This window comes from Suncus etruscus, chromosome 5 (genome assembly GCF_024139225.1).
Source record: "Suncus etruscus isolate mSunEtr1 chromosome 5, mSunEtr1.pri.cur, whole genome shotgun sequence".
NCBI classification, from domain to species: domain Eukaryota; kingdom Metazoa; phylum Chordata; class Mammalia; order Eulipotyphla; family Soricidae; genus Suncus; species Suncus etruscus.
This window is the reverse complement of record NC_064852.1, coordinates 115,976,380-116,002,893: the sequence shown is the minus strand read 5'-3', so window position 1 is coordinate 116,002,893 and position 26,514 is coordinate 115,976,380. Positions and strand designations below refer to the sequence as shown.

Sequence of the window (26,514 nt, the reverse complement as noted above, 5' to 3'; positions counted from 1 at the left end):
GCTCTGGGGACTGGGATGCTAGGGATCAGCTTGGTTGGCTACATGTAAGGCAAATTCCCAACCGTTGAGCTATCACTCTGGCCCAGGTCTCATATATTTCTGTGTTGCTGGCTCTCTAAGGAAGAATAAATAAGCCTTACTTAATAGAACTTAGTAAATATTTACAAATGAATGCTAAATAATTTAATCTGTAAAATAAGCACAACACACTAGAGAAAGACTTTATATAAAATGCTCTTGTTTTATTTTATTGACTTTTGTATTTGGGGGTCTCCTCTGTGCTATATAAAGTAACAGTATTGAGGCTTTATTGTACCAGGTATCAAAACCAGGGCCCTGTGAATGTCAATCATGTGCCCTGTCCTTTGAGTTATTTATTTGGCACAGAAAAAATATATACTATTTGTCCCATTTTGGTGGAGAGGAAATGCAGTACCCAGAATGTGGCCAAAAACTAAAATTTCCACAATCAAAATTATATCTGAGATTCTGGAGATTCAGGAAGGTATTTCTTTGTTTTGAGTGTTTTTTGTTTGTTTGTGGGTTGTTGTGTGGATTTTTTTTTTGGCTTTTTGACAATATCTAGTGTCACTTAACTGTTACTCCTGGCTCTGCACTCAGAAATTACTCATGGCAGGCTCAGGATGGGATGCTGGGGAGTGAACCTGGGTTGGCCACATGGCAAGGCAAATGCCCTACCTACCTATCACTCCCACCCCTTGAGTAGTTTCTATTTAACATTTTATTGATAATATATGTACCTAAATAGATAAATAATAGTGAAAAAGCCAAAGAAGACATAAAATAAGTTATTTTTTTAATTATCTATATTTAAACACTGTGATTACAAATATGATTGTAGTTGTATGATTACAGTCATGTAAAGAACACCCCCCTTCACCAGTGCAAGATTCCCACCACCAATTTCCCAGATCTCTCTCCTCCCCACCCCACCCATACCTGTACTCAAGATAGACTTTCTATTTGCCTCATTCATTCACATTGTTATGATAGTTTTCAGTGTAGTTATTTCTCTAACTGCACTCATTACTCTATGTGGTGAGCTTCATGTTATGTGCTGCACCCACATGGGAAGATGGGGGTGGGGAATAAGGTTTGGGACTGAGGCAGTACAAGATTAGAAATGAGCTTTGTAGGGCTTTGTATCAAGGTCACAATACAAGATGGATATTATGCATATATAAACTATATGCATACAATACTATCAATAGGAGACCAAGGAGAAAAAATTTTCAGTGACTGTCCCAACATAAACCAGTGCTAGAATGGCCCCCCCTCTTCCCAAAGCGCATTCCCATTAATGTAGAGAGAGGTAGGGGGAAAGCCTGATGACAACTATAGAGTCCACCTGGACTGGCGCCCAGGGAAGACCTGGAGGCAAGGAAAAAAGACAGGGACAGCTGGGGGCCTGCCAAGCCTCCCAGCACTCCCCAGACTAGGGAGAAGGCCTTCGGCATGGGACTCCCCAAACCCCATACCTGGCAAGAGCTGGCCTCCAGAATTAAAGGGGAAACCGGAAGCCAGATATCTGCCCGCCCTCTTCCTGCACCTCCCCCTTGGAGTATGGAGGGAGGGGGGAAGTCTGAGGACCCCTAAGAGTCCACCTGAACCCATTTCTGGCCATCTGAGCTGGCACCCAGCGAAGGCCTGGAGTCCAGGACAGAAATACGGGGATGGCTGGTGGCCTGCCCAGCCTCCCAGCACTCCCCAAGCTAGGGAGAAGGCCACCAGCATGGGGCTTCCTCAAACCCCATACCTGGCAAGAGCTGGCCTCCAGAATCAAAGGGCAAATCGGAAGCCAGATATCTGCCCACCCTCCTCCCCATGCACCTCTCCCCTTGAGTACAGAGGGAGGAGGAAGCCTGAGGACTCCTACGGGTCCACCTGAACCCACTTTTGGCCATCTGAGTTGGCACCCAGGGAAGGCCTGGAGTCAGGGGAAAATGACAGGGACGGCTGGGGGCCTGCCAAGACTTTCAGCACTCCCCAGGTTAGGGAGAAGGTCTCCGGCATAGGGACTCCCCAAACCCCATACCTGGCAAGAGCTGGTTTCCAGAATCAAAGGGGAACACAGAAGCCAGATGTCTGCCTGCCCTCCTCCCCATGCACCTCCCCCCTGAAGTACGTAGGGACGGGGGAAGCCTGAGGACCCCTAAGGGTCCACCTGAACCCACTTCTGGCCATCTGAGCTGGCACCCAGAGAAGGCCTGGAGGCAAGGAAAAAAGACAGGGACAGCTGGGGGCCTGCCATGACTCCAGCACTCTCCAGGCCAGGGAGAAGGCCTCCGGCATGGGGACTCCCCAAACCCTATACCTGTCAAGAAATGGCCTCCAGAAACAAAGGGGAAACCAGAAGCCATATGTCTGCCCGCCCTCCTTCCTGTGCACCTCCCCCCTGAAGTACGGAAGGAGGGGGGAAGCCTGACGACCTCTTAAGAATCCACATGAACCCACTTCTCGCCATCTGAGCTGGCACCAGGGAGGGCCTGGTGTCCAGGGGAGAAATAGGGGGACGGCTGTGGGGCCTGCCAAGCCTCCCAGCATTCCCCAGGTTAAGGAGAAACCCTCCCCAAATCCTATGCCTGGCAAGAGTTGAATAAGCTGAGTTTCTCAGACCTGTTATTTCAGTTTGAAAATTTCTAATTTCAGTCGTCAAATCCTCTGGATGCCTAATTGTGCTCCAGTCAAGTCTATCTATGCTTTTTTGAGCTCCCTGAACATCTTCCATAATTCTACTCTAAACTTCTTTTTTGAGAGGATACCTAGCTGTTTCCTATTTATAGATTATCAGAGCAGCCATCTTGATTTCTTTAAACATGGGGGTGTACTGCAAAAATTCTTCATTGGTAAGGCTGTAGATTGTTTTTTACAATGTGGAGAAATGGAATTTAGGGTTTAAAAGATAAGAGTGGCCATGCTTCTCAGGTGTGGGTCATGGAGAGATTATGGTCCTTGGTGTCTCTAGGCTGGCTTAGCAGAAAAAAGGCAGAGAGCAGGGCCGCCGTCCTTTTTAAGTCTCTGGGTGCCCAATCACACGGCAGGAATTGGCCCCACATTCTTTGGGTGGGGACATCTTACCGGGTGTGGGTCCTGGAGGGATTATGGTCCTTGGTGTCTCTAGGCTGGCTCAGCAGAAAAAAGCAAAAGAACTTATTTTAAGTTTTATCTAGAAACATTCTAGATGTATTTTTCTGGGTAAAATTTGAACATACCTATAATTTTCACTTAAAGTGAAATAATTATTGCAACAAAATCCTATATTTAATTAGTTTATTTTAAATAATTAAATTGTATTAAATTTTTGTTGAGCTTTATTTTAGGTACTGTAATTTACAGTATTGAGGATAGCTGGGTTTTGTGCAAAAAACTTTCAATATACCCTCTACCACGGTTCTAAGTTTCCTCACTATGTTCCAGTGTTCCATGCCCCACTTCTATTCCTCCTCCTTTTCTACAGTGATATGCTTCCAATTAAAGACCATTTCTCAGTTTTTTATTGCCTTTTGAATGTTTGTTGTTTCTTTACCGTGTTGCTTTATATCCCACATATGAAGGGACCATTCTGTATCTGTTCCTTACCTTCTGACTGACTTCACTCAGCATGATACTCTCCAGGTCTATTCACATGGAGAAAATTTCATGATTTTATCTTTTTTTAATTAAATAGCTAAGTAGTATTTCACTGTGTAGATGTATAGATGTACCATAGTTTATTTAGTTGTCTAATCTTGGACCCTTGGGCAGTTTCCAGATTCAGGCTATTATGCACAGTGCTGCAATGAACATGAGTGAAAATTCTTTTCTGAACAGAGTTTTTGAGGTCGTGAGGTCAGTGCCAGGAAGTAACATTGTTGGATCATATGAAAGACAGTTCCAAGTTATTTTTAGAAGTGTCCATAATAAACTGGGCCATTTGTCATTCCCAACAGCAGTGGATGAGGATTCCTTTTTTCCTAATAATATCCCTGCTAATACTGGTTACTTTTTTATTTGTGATGTGTGCCAGTTTGCTGGTGTGAGGTGATATTTCACTGTTGTTTTGATTTTCATTTCCTTGATATGAGTGATGCCAAAATTTTAATATGCCTTTTGGCCATCATCCATATCTCTACTTTGAAGAAGTTTCTCTTTATTTCTTTCCCACATTTTTTGATGAATTTTTTTTTCTTGTAAAGGAATACCAATGCCTTACATATCTCAGATAATTTTTAGGCAAATATTTTTTTCATTTCTTTTGTAGTGCAAGAGTTTCTTAGTTTAATGCAATTCCATTTGTTTTATATTTGCTTCCATTTGCTTGGCCAAAGGCATTGAGACATTGAAGATGATTCAAATCAATGACATGAAGGATTCTTATCTACCTTTAACTTAGTATAATTTATGAATTCTAGTCTGATATCAAGGTCTTTAGTTTGATTTTGACTTCTGTGCATGGTGTTCAAAAGGTCTCTGACTTCATTTTTTGCCATGTGACATTTTTTCAGAACCAGTTGTTGAAGAGACTTTTCTTGCTTCACTTCATACTTTTTTGTTCTTTTGTCAAAGATTAACTGTCCATATACCTGTAGAGCTGTGTATGGACTTTTAAGTTCACTCCATTGGTCTGAGAGTGTTCTTCTAGTGTACCATATTGTTTTGATTATTAGAGTTTAATAGTATACTTTAAAATTGAGGAAGGAGAAGCTTCCCATTTTCTTTTCCCCAGGATTTCTTTGGCTATTCTGAGGGCTTATTCCATATTTATTTCAGCAGCATTTGATCTAACCTTTTTAAATGTCATGAGTAAATTATATTAATTAACTTAATTTTAATATTTTATTTTTATTTCCTTACCATAGATCCTGCTATTAATTTCAAAGATCTATTGTCTGTGATATATATAGCTCATAAAGCACATATAAATCTCAGAGTTTTCATCTGCAGAAAGGTTAGTAATTTTTTAAGAAATAATCTTAAAATGGCATTATTATAAAGTGAACTATTTGAGCAACTTGATTATTTAATACAAAATATAAGTATTGTCTTTATTTTATAAATCACATTATTTCATAATTTTTTTTCAAAAAAATAACTTTTTATTATAAGAAATTAGCGTATGAACTTATTATTAGTTCTTTTCCTGGGGGGGCACATCTGGCAGTGCTCAGGTGTTACTCCTGGCTCTGCACTCAGGAACTACTCCTGGCAGATTCATGGAATTATATGAGATAAAATATAGGTCAGCCAAATGCAAGGTAAGTGCCCTACCTGCTGTGCTATTGCTTCGGCTCTTATTATTAGTTCTTTATCATATTTTTCCAATTGAAATATGCATTTACCAGTGTAAAAATTGTATTGCCAGGAAATAGTTTTGTTATCAAATATTTTCAATAATAATGAATATTTCTTTTTTTAATAATGAATATTTCTAATTTATATATTAGATTTTCTGTACCTTTTAAAGTATGTGGGAAAACTTTCTCTTTAAGTCTTCAAATAATGGTTTGCCATCAATGCAGCAATTTAACTTTTTAAGTAAGTCAAAAAAATATTCCTGTGTGTTTTTTCCTAGTTATGACCTTCTCTCCTGATAACTACTAGCTTGTTTCTTTGTTTAAAAAAACTTTTTTTTTTTAATCCTGGAGCCAGAGTGATAGCACAGTGAATGACTACCTGGCATGTGCTGACCCTGCGTTAATCCCTGTGCCATATAATTGTCTGAGCACTGCCAGGGTCGATTTCTGAGTGCAGAGCCAGGCATAACCCCTGAACAGTACTGGGTGTGACCCTAAAACAAACAATACCAATTTTTTTGGGGGGGGAACCACACCTGGTGGTGCTTCGGGGTTATTCCTGGCTCTCTGCTCAGAAATTGCTCCTGGCGGACAAGGGGGACCCTATGGGATGCCAGGATTTGAACCACCAGTGGTCCTGGGTCAGCGCTTGCAAGACAAACGCCCTACCACTGTGCTATCTTTCCAGCCCACAAATACCAATTTTAATCCCTAATTATGTTGTATTTTTTTGTCAATAGTCTGGATAATAAGTCATTTTGTATAATAGTTATATAATTTTTAAATCTGTTCATTAAGCATCTGGTTCTCATGACCATTTAGTCTCCCTATTTCATGATGTTAATAAATGTTTAAAAGCTTCTAACTTGGGGCCTGGACGGATAGCACAGCGGCGTTTGCCTTGTAAGCAGCCGATCCAGGACCAAAGGTGGCTGGTTCGAATCTTGGTGTCCCATATGGTCCCTGTGCCTGCCAGGAGCTATTTCTGAGCAGACAGCCAGGAGTAAACCCCTGAACACCGCCGGGTGTGGCCCAAAAAACAAAAAACAAAAAAATAAAAATTAAAAAAAAAAAGCTTCTAACTTGGGGTTGGTGTGATAGCACAGCGGTAGCACGTTTGCCTTGCATGTAGCTGACCCAGGACAGACCTTCGGTTGATCTCCAGCATTCCATATAGTCCCCCTAGCCAGGAGCGATTTCTGAGTGCATAGCCAGGAGTAACCCCTGATGCCCCCCCCCCCCCCGCAAAAAATGCTTCTAATTTACAAACACTTATTTTTAAAATGTATATTTTTACCTATTTGTAGTAATACATCAATGGAACATGATTCACTTATTGTATTTGAACTGTCAAAATGTAATATTTTGTTTGTTTTGGGCCATACCCAGTGATGCTCAGGGGTTACACCTGGCTATGCACTCAGAAATCACTCCTGGCTTGGGGAACCATATGGGATGCCAGGAGATCATTTGTCCTTGGTTACCATGTACAAGACAAATCCCTACCACTTATGCCACTGCTCCAGCCCCTGTGTTCATAATTTTTATGCTTTTTCTCTACAGTGCTGGAGATTGAACCCCAGGCCTGTCTCATGTAAAGCAAGTGCTCCATTGCTGAGCTATTTGCTAAGCCTCACAAATCATTTCTTCTTTTTTGGGATTGCCCAAGCAGGTCAAGAACATTGTTTTTGAACCTGGATTTTCCCTTAATCTAGAAGAATAAGATTATTTTAGTAATAAACTTTCTGCATTTCTCATTAAATTGACTTTGTCATTGAAAATAACCAGTTGTTATTGACATAAAGTACTGTCCACTTTTTGACATCTGTTTGGTTAATCTCTTTGCAGGTTTTACAGATCTTACAGACCCAGCCAGATGCAGCACACCAAATATCTCAGCAAGTAGGCTGGCAGGACACTTTAATTAGACTCTTCCTAAAAGCAAACTTTGAAAATGGCACTTCACTTCATAAACATAGTAAGGGTGTTTTGATGAAAGATTATGATAAAAACATCTCACCAGAAGATATGAAGAACTTGGATGAAAAGAGAAATGAAAAAAACTCATTTGCCACCACTCGTATGTCTGCAGATCAGTGGAATTTGGAGGACAGACAATCTTTGGAATCAAACGTCCTGTTTCCAGAAGAGAGCTCAGTGGGAGAGCTGTCTTTCAGGTCAGAGCATCAGGAGTTCTGGCAAAATCATCATTCCCATCTGAGTCTAGACCTCAGTGAAATTGACTCCTGTGAGCTGAATGATGGTGGAAGTCACCTGCCAGAGAGCCTCCCTAGTACCCCATCCCCTGTGGAATCAACTAAATCCTTTTTGGTGCAGTCTGACAAAGAAGGCAGCAGCACAAATGACCAGGACCTAAGTGATGATTTCTCTTTACTTGAATGCCAACAGGTAAAATTCCTCATTAGTTCAAATGCTTTAAAATTTTAAATTTTCAGATATGTTATATACTTCTAACTTTCAGTGATATGAATAATCATTAACTTCATATGACATATGACATTCATATTTTATTCTCATATTTGCACTAAGATTTTAGAAGACTAAAGATGGTAAATAAATACTGAATGTCTTGAGAGCAAAGCCCAATGTTTTATTTATGTTTTATCTCTAAGATCTGTATAGTTGTTTCATGTTCATAAGATACATTATAAATATATTAATTATTAATTAATAATTATTAATTTATGGCATACAAATGACTACCACTAGGATGTGTAATAATTTTTATTATTTGCTTTTAACACCATCCAATAGCTTGATACTACTCTTTTTTATGCTATTTTTTAATATATAAATCTAGAAATATGAAGAGGAACTTCTTCAATTGCTGACAAATATTTTGAACCTTGTAATGAATAAGGGACTAGAAAAGTCTGATGATGATACTTGGATTGAACGGGGCCAAGTGTTTTCAGCACTATCGAAACCAGGAATATCCAATGAACTAATTCAACCATCAGATGAAATAAAACTGATGTAAGCATTCAATTAGTAATTTTTCCTTCCCCTTTTAGAGCAGACATTGAATATTTATTTAGTATTTAATGGTGAGAGAAAGATAAGCTGTGAACTCAACCTATTTCCAGTTTGTTGAATAGAGAGAGAAACCAAAACGAATTCCTCTTATGAAGAGATTTCAGTCACAAATTAATTGGGATTGAATTACAATACCTTGCTGTTGAAATGGTTTTCTACAACTTCTGCACAACTTGCTACATTATATTTTACATTCTTTCCAAAAATTGAGTGTTTTCTTGCTTAGAGAATAGTATTTTTATGAAAATAAAAATTGTGGTTCCAGGTAAGAGTAACTCTGTAAGACATATACAGCTTTCTTACCTAACCTTCCTAATTTCAGCTTCAAAGAGACTTTAAATATCTTTTTTTTTTTTTTTTTTTTTTTTTTGGTTTTTGGGCCACACCCGTTTGATGCTCAGGGGTTACTCCTGGCTATGTGCTCAGAAATCGCCCCTGGCTTGGGGGGACCATATGGGACGCTGGGGGATCGAACCGTGTTCCTTTCCTTGGCTAGCGCTTGTAAGGCAGACACCTTACCTCTAGCGCCACCTTCCCGGCCCCGAGACTTTAAATATCTTATGGTAACTAGAATTTGAATTATTTTTATGGGCTTTATATAGTCAAACAAAGCAAGTAACTTACTTGCCTTTTAGGAGTAGGAGATTAAAGATAAATATTCAAGAGATTTGGGCCCGGAGAGATAGCACAGCGGCGTTTGCCTTGCAAACAGCCAATCCTGGACCTAAGTTGGTTGGTTCGAATCCCGGTGTCCCATATGGTCCCCCGTGCCTGCCAGGAGCTATTTCTGAGCAGACAGCCAGGAGTAACCCCTGAGCACCGCCGGGTGTGGCCCAAAAACCAAAAAAAAAAAAAAACAAAAACAAAAAAAAAAAAAACAAAAAAAAAATATTCAAGAGATTTAATTTTTATTCAGTTCCATTCATTATCTTGTAATACCTGCTAGTGATTTTTGGAATGAAGTTGCTAAAAATAGGATAATAATATTTAATTAATTGGTTTGTTATTTGTTATTGTTCTACTTTTCTACTTAAAATGGCTTTAAGAGGACTTTGTTTTACACCTAGTTTGCTACAGAAGATGTTGGAATGGGCAGTCACAGAAAACAGAGAAGCAAAAGCTAACCCAGTAACTGCTGAAAATGCCTTTCGACTCATGTTGATCATACAGGACTTTCTACAGTCAGAAGGGCTTGTTAATGCAAATATGTGGACTGAGAAGGTACAATAATATCTCTTTGAAACGAATTTTTGGATAATTAAGGACCTTCAATAAAGAAATGTTGTTACTGGCTTTTCAAAACATTAAACAAAACCGGGCATGTTGTGATTATTAGAAATTTTGTCAGCCATTGCTTAGATAATTCTTTTGACATATACCTACTGTACATAACCTTTGTTCAGTAAAAGTAAAAAAATAGTTGAAATAATTAAGATTTGTTTTGCTATTTGTTTTTTATTTTTTTGTTTTACTAGTTGTTAAAAAAATCCTCATTAACTATAGGTGATTAAAACTTTAATCTTCCAAATTTTTCTTTGTGATAGCTGTTAGAAGATATGAGTCTGCTCTTTGATAATCTGTCCGTTTGGTATTCTGAAAGTCCAGAATGGATAAAACTCTCTCAGATTCAAGTAAAGTTGCTTCTTGGATTCATTGAAAGAAGTAATTTACAGGTTTGTCCATTTTTATTTTTGCGTTATTTTATGTTCTTGCATGTAGTGAATGAATAGTATGATAACTAAATGATAGTATGCTTTCACTATTCATTTTTTTTACAATTCCAAAATTGTTTATAGCTTTGCTTTAGTATTTGTTTTGTAATATTAAAAATAAATTTGAAAGTCAGCTACCTAATTGGTTATTCCTGATACGTATGACTCAGTGTACTATAAGGGTTTCTTTTTTTTTGGGGGGGGGCCACACCCGGCGGTGCTCAGGGGTTACTCCTGGCTGTCTGCTCAGAAATAGCTCCTGGCAGGCACGGGGGACCATATGGGACACCGGGATTCGAACCAACCACCTTTGGTCCTGGATTGGCTGCTTGCAAGGCAAACGCTGCTGTGCTATCTCTCCAGGCCCTAGGGTTTCTTTTAAAAGAATTTATATTTGAAGGCATTGTTCAGATCACTTAGATTTGCATAGTTAGTCTAGTTAGCCTGTATAGGCCTTTTTATTTTCCAGATTTGTAGTTGAGTAAAATGATTATTTTGTGTATGTATTTATATGACAGAGAGAGAATTGCTAGAGAGAGAGAGAAAGAGAGAAAAGAAAGAGAAGAGAGAGAAAGAAAGAGAGAGAGTTGCTAGGGATTGGGCACAGGACCTATGTCAAAGGTTGATCTCTGCCCCTAAAGTACATCCTTGTCCCCAGGAAACTTATTCTTTAATTGTCCTTTCAAAATCTTTTTCTGTTACTTCATTAATGAATAATTTTTATATTCTACCTCCTATTTCTTTAATACAGTCTCAAACACTAATGGAATACCATGTGATAGCATTATGCTCAGGTATTAGAACAAAGGATTAAATGTGCATTTAGGAAATAACTTCTTTCTAAACTGTTATCATTTATTATTGGTTTAAATACTATAGTATTTCAGGGGTCTAATTTAATATTTCAATGTGTAGTTGACTGCAGTTTGGATATTTAGGTCTACCATTCTTTAACAACACTGATAAACTGTGTCCCTTTTTTACTTACCCTCTATTTCTTGTCTGTCTTTCTCCCACTTCCCTCCACTCTACTTTCCTGTACTGTACTGTAGGGCCAAGGATGACTAGGTATCTCCCCTTCTAAATCATTGCTTCCCTTCATCTAGTTATTTTAAATACCACATATAAGAAATGTCACCTGTGTTTATCCTTTTTCTGGTTTACTCTACTTAAAATGATATCTTCTAATTCCATCCATGTTGCAGCAAATTACATTATTTCATTTGTTTATTTGGGGGTGGTTTATGATGATGGAATTTAATGACTTTCTTCCTTAATATTTGTTGACTTCTATTTGAATTTATCTGCTTTAGTTAGAGTCAAATACTAAATTGAGGGGCTAGGGGCCTCGGGTTTGATTAAAATCTAAAGAAAAATTGCTGGGAGGCTTGGCAGGCCCCCAACTGTCCTTGTCTTTTCCCCCTGACTCCAGACCTTCCCTGGGTGCCAGCTCAGATGGCCAGAAGTGGGCTCAGGTGGACTCTTAGTGGTCCTCAGGCTTCCCCCCTCCCTTTGTACTCCAGGGGGGAGTTGCATGGGGAGGAGGGTGGGCAGACATCTGGCCTCTGGTTTCCTCTTTGATTCTGGAGACCAGCTCTTGCCAGGTATGGGGTTTGGGGAGGCCCCATACCGGAGCACTTCTCCCTGGCCTGGGGAGTGCTGGGAGGCTTGGCAGGCCCCCAGCCATCCTTGTCTTTTCCCCCTGACACCAGGCCTTCCCTGGGTGCCAGCTCAGATGGCCAGAAGTGGGCTCAGGTGGACTCTTAGTGGTCCTCAGGCTTCCCCCCTCCCTCCGTACTCCAGTAGGGAGGTGCATGGGGAGGAGGGTGGGCAGACATCTGGCCTCTGGTTTCCTCTTTGATTCTGGAGACCAGCTCTTGCCAGGTATGGGGTTTGGGGAGGCCCCATACCAGAGCCCTTCTCCCTGGCCTGGGGAGTGCTGGGAGGCTTGGTAGGCCCCCAGCCATCCTTGTCTTTTTCCCCTGACTCCAGGCCTTCCCTGGGTGCCAGCTCAGATGGCCAGAAGTGGGTTCAGGTGGACTCTTAGTGATCCTCAGGCTTCCCCCCTACCTCTCCCTACACTAATGGAAATGCACTTTGGGAGGACGTTTTATTACTGGTTTATGTTGGGACAGTCACTGGAATTTTTTTCTCCTTTTTTTCCTATTGATAGTATTGTATGCATATATTTTATATATCCATAACATCCATCTTGTGACTTGATACTGCCCTACAAATCTCATTTCTAATATTTTACTGCCTCAGTCCCAACCCTTATTTCCCCCTATCTTCTCAGTAGGTGCAGCTCATGACATGAAGTTCACCACATAGAGTGATGAGTGCAGTTAGAGAAATAACTACACTGAAAACTATCATAACAATGTGAATGAATGAGGGAAAAAGAAAGCCTGTCTCGAGTACAGGTGTGGGTGGGGTGGGGAGTAGATAGATTTGGGAAATTGGTGGTGGGAATCCTGCACTGGTGAAGGGGGGTGTTCTTTACATGACTGTAATCATACAACTACAATTATATTTGTAATCACAGTGTTTAAATAAAGATAATTTATAATAAAAAAAAACTAAAGGGGGCCGGAGAGATAGCATGGAGGTAAGGTGTTTGCCATTCATGCAGGAGGTCATCGGTTCGAATCCCGGCGTCCCATATGGTCCCCCGTGCCTGCCAGGAGCAATTTCTGAGTCTGGAGCCAGGAATAACCCCTGAGCACTGCCGGGTGTGACCCAAAAACCAAAAAAAAAAAAAAAAACTAAAGAAAAATTTCTCAAAGACCAAATTGAAGGAGAGGAAAAACTAAGGATAGAAAACTTTCCTGACCAGAGCAATAGCACAGCAGATAAGGCACTTGCCTTGCATGCGACTTACCTGGGTTTGATCATTGGCATTTCATGTGGTCCCCCCCAGCACCACCAGGGATAATTCCTGAATTCGAGCCAGGAATAGCGCAGGATCATCACCTGGTATGACCCCAAAACGACAACAAAAAGAAACACAAAAAAGAAAAGAAAAGCTTTCATAGTAATAATTTAAGAGTAAAAAAGTGTCTCCTTGGTTAAGTTTGGTCTGAGTATGACATACTTCGAGTTACTTTTTTTGGAGTTCCTCTATTCTAAAGGACCCATCATATAATCCTCAGGGGTTACTCCTGGCTCTATGCTCAGAAATCTCTCCTGCAGGCTTGGGGGACCATTTGGGATACCGGAATTTGAACCACCATCCTTCTGCATGCAAGGCAAATGCCTTCCCTCCATGCTATCTCTCCAGCCTTACCACAAAATTTTTGTTTATCAAAATTAAACAAAAGTTATTTTAAGTAATTTTTATTTTAAAGGAGTGTCTCAGGATATAGGTTGGGAATATTAAGCATGCTTCATATCTATGAGGCCCTGGTTTCAATCAGTAGCACCCAAAACAAATGAGTAAATTAAATTAAATTAAATTTTTATTTTTTGGTTTTTGGGTCACACCCGAAGGCGCTCAGGTGTTACTCCTGGCACTGTGCTTAGAAATCACTCCTGGCAGGCTCAGGGGACCATATGGGATGCCAAGATTCAAACCACCATTCTTTCTGGGTTGGCTGTGTGCAAGACAAATGCCTTACCGCTGTGCTATCTCTCCAGCTCCTAAATTAGTAAATTTTAACATGTCCCATAACTTCAGAAAGAGCTAGATAACTTTTGCCATTCCTAAATGTCTTCTTTACTATACTTTATTTTGTTTTTTGGGTCACACCCAGTAACACTCAGGGCTTACTCCTGCCTCTGCGCTCAGAAACCACCCCAGCAGGCACGGGGGACCATATGGGATGCCGAGATTCAAGCCACCATCTTTCCTGGATCAGTTGCATGCAAGGAAAACACCCTACTCACTGTACTATCTCTCCGCCCCCCTTGACTATACTCTATCTTCCCAATTTTCTTGCAGGTTTGTGCAGTGGCATCTGCTAAGCTAAATGCCCTTCTTCAGACCAAAGTGATTGAAAATCAGAACGAAGCATGTTATATTTTAGGGAAGCTTGAGCATGTTCTAAGTCAATCAATCAAGGATCATACAGAAATCTACTCGTTTCTGATTCCTCTCCTACGCACCCTGGTTTCCAAAATTTATGAGCTTCTCTTCATGAACTTGCACCTGCCATCTTTACCTTTTACCAATGGAAGTTCCTCGTTTTTTGAAGATTTTCAAGAATATTGCAGTTCAAATGAGTGGCAAGTTTACATTGAGAAATATGTGAGTTTTATCCTTTTAAGTGATATATTTTTACTAAAGTGTCACTGTACAAAAGTATGTACTGAATTTTGTATTTTTTTGTAAGATTGTACCTTATATGAAGCAATATGAAACCCATACATTTTTTGATGGCCACGAAAATATGGCGCTTTATTGGAAAGATTGCTATGAGGCTCTAATGGTAAACATGCATAAACGAGACCGGGAAGGAGGCGAAAGCAAGCTCAAATTTCAGGTAAAAATTATGATCTATTTTCAGTACTTAGATTTTCTTGTGAAGTGGTTTTGCTTTGTTTTGTTTTGTTTTGTTTTTCCAGAAGGAGCTCTCCTTGAGAGCTGTGCTCAAGGATCTAGGGGTTATAGGATTGGTAGTTTAGTGCGAGGTTCTAAGGGTGCTTTGCTGCTCAGACCATGCAGTGCTGAGCATCAGCAGGGCTCTTTGGAAATGTTCAGGAGCCTCCAGAGTGACACCCAGCAATATTTGAGAGCCTCAGAGACTACTTATTGATGCTCCTCTGTCTTGAGGTGCCAGGAGTCAAACCCAAATTGGATCAGGCTTTGTATGTGTTCTACTATGATGTGGTAGCATCATACTCATAAAGCAATATTAATCCTAGTGAAAGCATTATATTTTAGTAAGAGCCTGGTTAGGAATAGGTTTTCTGTTTTGTTCTGGAAACTACATCTGAAGTGCTTGAGTACTGCACTCAGCTCTTCTCTGAGGTTGCTTCTAGTAGTACTCAGGACCTGTAGTATTAGGGATTTAACCCAGGTCTCCCACATACAAAGCATGAACTCAACCCATTGGGCTTTCTCCCTGTAATCATAATTTATCATTTTATTTTATTTTTTGGTTTTTGGGTCATGTCAGCATCACTCACTGGTTTCTCCTGGCTCTGCACTCAGAACTCACTTCTGGTAGACATTGGGGACCATATAGGATGCCTGAGATCAAACCTGCCACATGCAAGGCAAACACCCTACCTGTTATGCTATCTCTCCAGTCCCTTGATTATTTTGAAAAAAGGAATATCTAAGATACAATATGCTCATATATATATATATCAATTTAAATATAAGACAGAAAAAGAAGGAAGAAAAAATAAAGAACTGTTAAAAAAAAACTAGACAGTAGTATCTAGAAAGTACCAGAATCAAATGTGATTTTCTAAGTTGTAAAGTCTTACTGGATATGAGATTCTCCAAAGTGGACAATTCTACCCCAATATGGGAGTACTGAAACCATGCAGGGGGGCAGTAATTACCTGGGACGCAATTGGGGGTTCTTAAAAGGTAGTTTTCTACAAGGGAGCTCAATGAATGACTTTGCTTTTGTTTCCCTGGAAAGGGGGCAGTAGGTGCCTACGCCCGGGAACCTCAGGTCTGGAGGAATAGGTTCTGGGGTTAGTAGCAGGTTTATTCTTGAGTAGACAAGGCCTCCTCTCCCGCTATTGAACACATCAATTTGTCTTCATCCTCATGTCCAGCTGTGCAGGCATGTCTGTCTTAATGAGTGACTGCAATTCCAGTCAAACTGGGATCTTACCTTCTTCCTGAAAGACCCATTTTCATTGGAATAAAGAAGTTATTTAATCTAATTAATGTTTTTAAAAGGCACAATAGAATTATCCTGGCCCAAGAACTTCAAATCTACATGATTGTTTTGTATAACCTACGTATAACATGTATGTTTATTCATATGTATAACCTCCTTTGGTTGTAAATTGACCCTGGAGAACACTGGAGTCGCTTCAGCTTCTGCAGCTTCCAGTTCTTCACTGATCGTGCATGTCTGCAGCAGCTACTGGTGCAGAAAGAGGAGGACAAGAGTTTTCCATATTTTTAAACTGTGATTTTTTTGGGTAGAATTTTTTAAATATCTTTATTTAAATACCGCAATTACAAACATGACTGTAGTTGGATTTCAATCACAAAAAGAGCAACCCCTCTTCACCAGTGCAACATTCCCACCACCAATGCACCCCATCTCTCTCCACCCACACCCCTTGTGGGTAATAATACTTTTTTAAATTATGGCATTAAAATGGACTCATGGCTGCTTTAATGCTTTGATTTATTGTTTATTTCAGGAGTTTTTCGTGGTACCATTTAATCGAAAGGCACGCCAGGAGAACTTGAGGTATAATAATATGCTCAAACAACTTAGTAGTCAACACCTAGCAGCTCTGAGACACTGGAAGGCCATACAGCTCTATCTTACATGTGAAAGAGGGCCTTGGGCTGAAAGGTAGGAATATATTGTTTCTTATATATATTTATCTATAGTTTTTCTGGAGTAGAATTTAATTGAGTTAATAGCCTTTTCAATCTAGTTTTCTTCCTTGGGTTCTTTCTTTTTTAATGTCAAATATAGAGCCAGAGAACTAGTTCAGTAGATAGGGTGTCTTAGAGCCCCTGACTAGGTTTGATTCCTGGCACCATATTAATCCTCAAGCCCTGCCATAGATGATCCCTGAGCTTAGAGCAGTGGTTCTCAAATAGTGGGGTGCGCTCCCTAGGAGGAGCTCGAGGCTCCGTAAAGGGGGGCCACGTTTGACTTTGGCAAACACTGTCATAACAAGCTAAGCCCCGTGTTTATGTCTCTGTCTCTGGAGCTGAGAGTTGCTGTGTCCTGCTTCAAACCCCTCTTTGAAAAGCTGTGCATTGCAAAATGTGCTCATTGTAGCCATTAACCAGACATCACCTCTGATTTAAAAATCAGCTCAAATTATTTTATATATTTTGTTTAGCAGGTTAAAGTTTTTTTTTTAATAAAGATACCTTTTATAGTCGCGCGGGAGGTGCAAAAAATGTTTTCTTCTTCATAGGGGGCATGACAGAAAATAATTGAGAAGCACTGGCTTAGAGCAAATAATAAACCTTGAGCACTCTAAGGTGTGGGCCTCCTTCCCCCCAAAAAGTTGAATGTATAAAAGATTGTTTTGGGGGCCGGGAAGGTGGCGCTAGAGGTAAGGTGTCTGCCTTGCAAGCGCGTAGGACGGACCGAGGTTCGATCCCCTGATGTCCCATGTGGTCCCCCGAAGCCAGGGGCGATTTCTGAGCGCATAGCCAGGAGTAACCCCTGAGCGTCAAACGGGTGTGGCCCAAAAACCAAAAAAAAAAATAATAATAAAGATTGTTTTTGATTGTTTTATATACCTGTGAGGTATAGGCTTTGGATATTTTCAACTTTTTTGTGTAGTGCTTCAACAATAGTATTATTTTTCTTTTTTCATTATAATGGAGTTTAAGATTTGTATCTCTTTGACCTAGGGTTAATGGTGACAAATATTTGACTATTGTATAACTTATTTACTTGTTATAAGTCATTCTTGGTCTGCTGAATCATATTTTGTATGTTGATTGTTTGACTTTCTAAGATTGGTAAATATACAGGTTGTCTTTTCACTTAACAATATTGCTTTGGGAACCTAAAAACTGTTTTCATTTTGAAGTCAATTACCTAGTATGTTCTTTGTTGCTTGTCTTTTTAATTTCCTATGTAAGAAGCCTTTTCCTAAATTCAGGTTCATGAAGATTTGTGTCTGTCTTTTTTTTTCTTCTAAACATTTTAGCTTTATTTAAATCTTTGATCCAGCTTAAATTTACTTGTAGTGAAATTATTTTATTTTGAAAACTGTATTTGGAATAAAGTCATAATTATGGCTAACTAAGAACTTCTGTTAATAGTAATTAGATGTGCATTGTTATTTTCTAAGATTTTGGGGGTAAAATAAAATATTGAATAATTATATCTTTTAGGAAAGTGCTAAACAAATGCAATTTTTCTGGTATGTTCTTACTTTTAATCTACAAATATTTATAACTATAAGCTATATAATTTTACCTGATTACTTGTGAATATTCTTAGGAAACAAAGAGAAATTCACTGGAAATTAGCTAATGTAGAAAATTATTCCCGCATGAGATTAAAATTGATACCGAATTATAACTTCAGAACACACGATGAAGCTAGTGCTTTGAGAGATAATCTAGGTGAGTCCAAAGGCTGTTTATTTCTTGAAGATGGTGAGGATAGTGATGGGCTTGGTTTGTTTTTATGAATTGTTTCACAGTTATTTACTCACAAAAGAATGACATCTTATGATTGATATCTAAATGGTTATATATTACCTCTGAAGTAAATCTAAGATTGGTTATAATTTTTAAAGAAAAGCATAATATAAAGTCATGAAATTGTATTGTAATTACTGTGCAATATGTCACCTTGTACTTTTGCATATATAGACAAATAAAAATGAAATATATTTAGTATTCTGTCTACCCCATGTGTCTTCCTTAGTAATCCATCTCTTATTTTTTTTTTTGTTTTATGTTTTGTTTTTGGGCCACACCCAGTGACGCTCAGGGGTTATTCCTGGCTATTTGCTCAGAAATCACTCCTGGTTTGGGGGACCATATGGAACACCGGGGATTGAACTGAGATCCCTTCTGGGTCAGCCATGTGCAAGGCAAATACTCTACCGCTGCACTATTGCTTTGGCCCAATAATCCATCTTTTATAAAAATCTAAAGCTTCAGTATCTTAGACTTTCTTCAACTCTTTAGGAAATTCTTCCCATGTAATCAACTGACTTATTTTCTTTACTATTTTAAAAATAGATCATAAAATAGTGGTTGTCGTGTGTATACTAAATCGTAGTCTTTTACCTGTCCTACTTAAGCACCTTGCGTTCAATTACTTTGATACATATAAAATTAGTATATGGGCCTGGCGTGATCTCCCAGTTGGTAAGGCTTTTGCCTTGCACTTGGCTGACCCAAGACTCACCGGGTTCAATCCCCAATATTCCATATGGTCCCCCAGCATGCCAGGAGCAATTTCTAAGGGCAGAGCCAGGAATAACAACTGAGCATCACTGAGTGTGACCTCCCAAAAAATGAAAACAAACAACTCCCCCACAAAAATAGGTATCTGCTTGTTCTTTGGGCAGTGTACTAACCAGTAAGACATAATGTGAAGAAAAGTATGATCAAAGATTGCATAGAAATGCTTGAAAGCACATATACTAAAATTGGAACGATAGATATTAGCATGGCCCTTGTGCAAGGATGACACGCAAAAAATAGATTTGCATAGGAAAATTAATATAATTAGCAGTTATCTGAAAAGAGGTTATTAATTTTATTTTGTGTTCAAAGTGGTATTTTTTTATGCAGGTATTCAACCCTCACAGCCTTCCAATGATTCTCTGCTTTTGGAAGTGGTGAAACAAGTAAAAGTCAGTGATATGGAGGAGGATAAATTAGATCTTCCTGAAGAAGACTTAGCAGCCAGAACAAATACGTATGTACAATGATTTGAAAGAACTAAAAGTATTTTTGTTGTGAAGAATGGATTGTAAAATTTTGGAAAATAGTTACTTGAAACTTGAACATAATGTGTGGTGGGGATCTAATAGTGCTATGCCAACTGGTAGGAGTTTCTCACCTATTTATATATATGTAGTAATGACTTTCCATGTTTATATATACATATATACGCTTTGATACTATTTGGCATGAGCAAGATTTTTAAGCATATGGTTTTAATAGTTTTTTAAAATTTCCTTGATTTTTTTTTTTGTTTTTTTTTTGGGCCATACCCGGCGGTGCTCAGGGGTTACTCCTGGCTGTCTGCTCAGAAGTAGCTCCTGGTAGGCACGGGGGACCATATGGGACACCGGGATTCGAACCAACCACCTTTGGTCCTGGATAGGCTGCTTGCAAGGCAAACGCCGCTGTGCTATCTCTCCGGGCCCATTTCCTTGATATTTTAGGAAAATATAGATATTACAGCAATTTTTGGTTGATCATTTAGCCTCTCTTTGATTTTGAGTCAAATTCATTTAAGTTCAAAAACCAAAACACTTTTTTTATATATAAATAACCTTCAGAGTAATATTGTTTTTCTAATATTATTCTTCTTAATCACTATAAATATTGTAATTTTATTATCCAGAAAAACATTTAAAAATAGTTTATTTTTAAGATTTAGTTACCATGAAGGGCCAAAGCGATAGCACAGAAGGTAGATTATTTGCCTTGCACATGGCCAACCCAGGTTCTATCCCCAGCATCTCATATGGTCCCCTGCACCTGCCAGGAGTGATTTCTGAGCACAGAGCCAAGAGTAATCCCTAAACGCTGCAGATGTGGCCCCCCCAAAAAAAGATTTAGTCACCATGAAATGACAAAGTTATCTATGATTGGGTTTTGGCCATACACTATTTCACACGAATCCCTTCACCTGTGTGGAGAGAAGTGGTTCTCTTCACCAATGTGTCCCCTACACTTCTATTTTATCCCACTTAACAGTGTGTCTCTCTGAGAGGAAATTTTACACACACACACATATGTAAAGTTTTGCACTGTGGTTTATAGTACAATATAGTATAGGGCTTCATAGATAAATTCCCCGCTCCCCCTTCTGTAACCCCTTCGTCCTGGTTGAATGTTTCCTTCCTTTACAGACTCTGACCCCTCCCTGCTCCCTCTAGAGGCTTGTTTCCCACTGAACACCAGTTCTCATGTTCTTGGTTTCCATAGTCTTTGGGTATTTGTTATTCTATCATTATTTCTTTATATCTGGCATACGAGAGAGATCATTTTGTGGTGGTCTCTCTCCCTCTGACTAATTTTACTCAGCAAAACATTTTTATGTTTTTACTTTTTTTTAATGGGTTAGCTTTATTTTTTGGGGTGTGGTTGTCTTGGGCACTTCCCAAGTTATGTTCAGGAACTGGGGGCCACCATTTATAGTTCTCAACTAATCCACCTAACAGGTCAATGAAAATACCTGAGGATATGGGGCTGGAGAGATAACATGGAGGTAGTGCATTTGCCTTGCATGCAGAAGGATGGTGGTTCAAATCCCAGCATCCCATATGGTCCCCCGAGCCTGCCAGGAGCGATTTCTGTGTGTAGAGCCAGGAGTAACCCCTGAGTGGTGCCGGGTGTGACCCAAAAACCAAAAAAAAAAAAAAGAAAATACCTGAGGATATGGTGCTTCACTACTGTTTCTTTAGATACTCCCTCCAATAAGCACAATACAGTCTTCCAAGGGGATGGAGATATGGATCAAGTGCTAGAGCTCGTGCCTTGCATGAGCTGAGACCTTGAGATTGGTCCCCAGTACCACATAGCACCAAAGCACCACAAAGATGTAATGCTGGTAACCCCATATTTTTAAATAAGCAAGGATTGCTATAGTCCTTAAGTACCTTTAGGAGTATAACTTCTTCTAAAGGTATTCTCAGTAATATGATACTACTACCAATCTCTATACTACAGAACTGCCTGCTGAGGTTTTAACATTACAAGTTAAAAAGTTAAATCAATTGATTAATAAAATAAAAACCCCTAATAGAATATGGCTTCTCTTGAAATAAATATGGTAGTTGCAGCTCTTTGATGATAGGAATGTATTTTGAATTGTTCCTAAAAGTTATCATTCTACAGCCTCATTCAGATTCAGTCAGGATTCTGACAGAGTGTGCTTCACATACATAAGGCTGTCTCCCATTTATATATAAGATAATCCTCTTCACCAGAACACAAAATGAAATAAAAATCATAGAAGTTGGGGCCGGAGAGATAGCATGGAGGTAAGGCGTTTGCCTTTCATGCAGGAGGTCATCGGTTCGAATCCCAGCGCCCCATATGGTACCCCGTGCCTGCCAGGAGCAATTTCTGAACATGGAGCCAGGAATAACCCCTGAGCACTGCTGGGTGTGACCCAAAAACAAAAAAAAAAAAATCATAGAAGTTGTAATTATTTCACATAATCTCCAATGATATGGTCTTTTATTCACAGTTTATATATTCCTGTGTTAATGTCTCCCAAACTAGAACTAAAATGACATGATTTGTGTTATTACATTTTTTAAATATCTTTTGATTGTAGTAAAATAATTCACTATTTTTAATAAATAAGCATAAATAAATAAAACATTTTCCTTGAAACTGAGTTAGTAGATCCTAGGGATATTTGAACAGTATCTAATTTCATCTTCTATGGAATATTTTAATAAATTGAATTCTAATTTTATAGATCTCTAGCTTATTGCTAGAACCATTTTGCTTATTAGCTTTTTAATTTTACAGTGATGAGAAAGAAGAACAGGATCAAAAAGAAAAATTGGTGCTATCAGAAGACTGTGAACTTATTACAATAATTGACATAATTCCAGGCAGATTGGAAATCACTACTCAGCACATTTACTTCCATGATGGCAGCTTTGAGAAAGAAGATGGTGAGGTGTTCAGGGAGAATCATTTCTGTTTTTCTGATAGTTGAGTATCCAGTTTCTCATCCATTAATGAGAAGAAAGCAAATGGATCCAATTAGGGGATATTTATATAAAGGGAGAAATGAAAGTGAGTTGTGGCTAATGGTATCATTCAGTAGTATGTTGAAGGGGCCAGAGCAGTGGTGCAAGCAGTAAGGCATCTGCCTTGTGCATGCTCGCCTAGGATGGACTGCGGTTCGATCCCCCAGCGTCCCATATGGTCCCCCAAGCCAGGAGCAATTTCTGAGTGCATAGCCAGGAATAACCCCTGAACGTCACCAGGTGTGACCAAAAAAAAAAAAAAAGGGTACAGGAAATGAACAGACACTTCTGAGAGGACAGAGAGATAGCATGGATGTAGGGCATTTGCCTTGCATGCAGAAGGATGGTAGTTCGAATCCCAGCATTCCATATGGTTCCCGGAGCCTGTCAGGAGCGATTTCTGAGCATAGATCCAGGAGTAACCCCTGAGTGTCATGAATGTGGTCCAAAAAAGCCCCCCCAAAAAATGTTGAAGAGGATGCTTTTTTCATCATTGTTTTTTTTTTTCAGTATTATTTTTTGCTAAAAGAGTTTGATATAAACTTGTTATACAATCTTAGTTTTATTTGTATGTATTTTTGTAAACTTTTCTTTATCTTATAATAAAGACTCATTTAAACCTAAGATACCAACATAAAGGGAATATTAAAAAAAAAAGTGTTTCTAAGACATGAGTCAGGCTTAGCAATAGAGCCTTGCATGCCTCAAACTTCCAAGTTCAATCCCTGCAGTGCACAAAATAAAAGAAGAATGGAGGTCTGAGAGGTTGGGAAATGTAAGGAAATATTTGGAAAAGAAGTAGGGTACCTGTAGAATTTTATAATTGAGGGGCCTGGAAGGTGGCGCTAGAGGTAAGGTGTCTGCCTTGCAAGCGCTAGCGTAGGACAGACCGCGGTTCGATCCCCCGGCATCCCATATGGTCCCCTCAAGCCAGGAGCAATTTCTGAGTGCATAGCCAGGAGTAATCCCTGAGCGTCAAACAGGTATGGCCCCCCCCCCAAAAAATAAAGAATTTTATAATTGAGTTATTGTTTTTGCTTTGTTTTTGTTTTTGTTTTTGTTTTGCTAGGGATCTAATGCACAGCCTCATACATGGAAGGTATATGCTCTACTACTAATTTTTATTCTCAACTCCTTGTAGGAGTTTTAAGGGAAACCTAAATATCCAGTAAACTTAAGAAACTTTTTCTGATATAGAAATTGAATTCCTTTCTCCTACGTGTTGTTTCTGCCAGGAACTAGGGAGTATTTTCTATGGCATGAGTAACTCCAGATCAGAGGCTCCCAATTTATTTTGCCACCTTTTCAGAGAAAATCACTCAGCTTCCCTTCCAGAAATCTCCCTTCTTATGTGAACAAACATAAAGCACCCTCCGCCAATTGCACTTGAGGCTACTTCTTTTTTTTTTTTTTTTTTTTGGTTTTTTTTTGGGTCAAACCCGGCACTGCTCAGGGGTCACTCCTGGCTCCAGGCTCAGAAATTGCCCCTGGCAGGCTCAGGGACCATATGAGATGCTGGGATTTGAACCAACGACCTTCTCCACAAAAGGCAAATGCCTTACCTTCATGAGCTACCTTGAGGCTACTTCTTATCCCCTTCCATATTACTCCCACATCCCATCTCTCCCCCTTTATGGATGGTATTGCCTGCTGTGAAAATGGCTGCTTTAGGTGGCCCTCAGTTGTACTATTTCTTTGGTTTTGCAGGAGTAGGCTTTGATTTCAAATGGCCTCATTCTCAAGTTCGGGAGATTCACCTGAGGCGGTACAACTTGAGGAGGTCGGCCCTTGAGATTTTTCACGTTGACCAAACTAACTACTTTCTGAATTTCAAAAAAGAGGTACGTAGGTGCTATTTTTTCTGGAAGCCCCAGAGTTCTAGTTGAAAGTTCTAGTTGAAAATACATGCCTTGGGGCCGGACCAATAGCACAACAACAGTTGGGTATTTGCCTTGCATGCAGCAATCCCAGGATGGACACAGGTTTGATCCCCGGCGTCCCATATTGTCCTTTGAGCCAGGAACAATTTCTGAGCATGTAGCCAGGAGTAACTCCTGAGCATCACTGGGTGTTCCCCCCCCCCAAAAAAAAAGAAAGAAAATACATGCCTTGGCATCGGAGTGATAGCACAGTGATAGGGCATTTGACTTGCACGTATCCAGCCTCAAAACTTCCTATCCCAAACTCCTGTCTTGAGATCTAGAAATACACATATTTCACTTGGCTATTTATGAAGCATTTATTTTTACCCTGGTTTGATTCTGGGCATCCTATATTGTCCCCTAGCCTTCCAGGAGTGATTTCTGAGTGCAAAGCCAGGAGTAACCCCTAAGCATCGCTGGGTATGACCCACCCTCCCCCTAAAAAAAAAAAAAAAGAAAATATATGCCAGCTATTGAACTAAATAGAGAAACATTATATACTGTTCTTTTTTAGTGGGAAGAGGGAGATATACATACATGGTGGTATTCAGATATTTTTTCATCGCTTTGTGCTCAGGAATCCTGAATTCCTGGCAGTGCTTTGGAGACCATATAGAATTTAGGGGTCAAATATGGGTCAGCCCTATGCAAGGCAAACACCCTAGCTGTTGCTGCTGTACTATTGCTCCTGTCATATACTGCTTTGTCAAAAAAATTAAATCCTTCCAAGATTAAGATATGAGTGCTGCTGGTCATAACAATATTTTTTTTTAATTTGTAGGGGATATTCAGATAGTCACAAGAGATGTAGTGGATGGCTTGCATGCATGCAAGAATCCTGGGTATTGCCCAGGATTTGCACCACTGGGTGTAGCCTGGTCACCCCAGCTCCTCTGAGCCAAGCAGCTCTAGGAGTATCCTCTATATTCTTATTTCTAAAATCACTGGACTGAGGCATCTATTTTAGGAGCAGAGTATATTAGTAAATGGTACAAGTGGTTAACAGCATCTCTCAGAAACAAGTTTATTTGGACCCTACTACCTGGATCCATCCTTAGCTTTGTCAGTTTTGGTTCTTACCTTCAAACTTCCTTCATCTACCATGCAGCTGGAATCAGAGTTGCATCACCTTGCTGACAGCTCTCCCTACCTTGCCCAGCATTCTCTTGTTTTTTCTCTCACAGTTGTCTTTCCTAGTAAATTCCTTGCAGGTTCAATTCTGTCTTGCCAGCTACTTCTCAGATGACTTAAATAAGCATAAACAATATTATTGTTTATCCCAAATTTGTTATCCCAAAATTCTGTCTTGGGATTTAGAAATATATGTATTTCACTTGGCTATTTATGAAGCATTTATTTTTACAAGATTTTTGTAAAAAAGATATTTCTGATTATTGGAAATTTTATCATATAGGAAAATGTAAAACATGTGTTTTTGAGAAAAGTATAATTAAATTGATATGCTTCCATAAGAACTAGAGAGATAGTACAGTAGGTAAGAGACTTGCTGTGCATTCAACTAACCTGGCTTCATTCTCCGAGCCCCACCCGGATTGATCCCTAAGCACAGAGCCAGGAGTAAGCCCTAACTACCACCAGGTGTGGCCCCAAAATTAAAAGAAACGAGCAAAACTCAAATATGTTCCTGTTGGAATATTGCATATCTTTATATTTTTGTAGGTTTTAGCATATAACCTTCAAAACAATGTTCTATTATACCTTTTCTGAAATAGGAAACAACTATTTTAAAGGTTAGTCTTATTTATTTACATTCTATACTCCTGATAATTAACCAAACAATGTAAGATCAATGAATTGTTGAATTCAAAGGCAATTCAACAAATAAATTTAAAATGACTGAACTAAAATTGAACTAATTTGTGATGGTTTTCTGAGTTATTATCTGATAATCATTCCAATAAGCACATCAAGTTTTTAAAAAATACATGA

At 39.2% G+C, this 26,514-nt stretch overlaps 1 protein-coding gene and 1 pseudogene across 1 annotated transcript in view; both read left to right on the top strand.

The window, feature by feature from the left end:
* Positions 1-26,514, top strand: part of NBEAL1 (neurobeachin like 1) — a 185,556-nt gene that overhangs the window by 109,514 nt on the left and 49,528 nt on the right. Inside the window, exons 26-37 of the mRNA XM_049773321.1 lie at positions 4,860-4,948; positions 7,143-7,703; positions 8,116-8,291; positions 9,419-9,572; positions 9,896-10,024; positions 14,004-14,309; positions 14,395-14,544; positions 16,400-16,557; positions 18,181-18,305; positions 19,491-19,617; positions 22,416-22,564; positions 24,350-24,483. Of these exons, the coding sequence (XP_049629278.1) occupies positions 4,860-4,948; positions 7,143-7,703; positions 8,116-8,291; positions 9,419-9,572; positions 9,896-10,024; positions 14,004-14,309; positions 14,395-14,544; positions 16,400-16,557; positions 18,181-18,305; positions 19,491-19,617; positions 22,416-22,564; positions 24,350-24,483 (2,258 nt within the window). The remainder of the gene's footprint in view (positions 1-4,859; positions 4,949-7,142; positions 7,704-8,115; positions 8,292-9,418; positions 9,573-9,895; positions 10,025-14,003; positions 14,310-14,394; positions 14,545-16,399; positions 16,558-18,180; positions 18,306-19,490; positions 19,618-22,415; positions 22,565-24,349; positions 24,484-26,514) is intronic.
* LOC126009887 (uncharacterized) lies at positions 19,321-19,417 on the top strand (annotated as a pseudogene).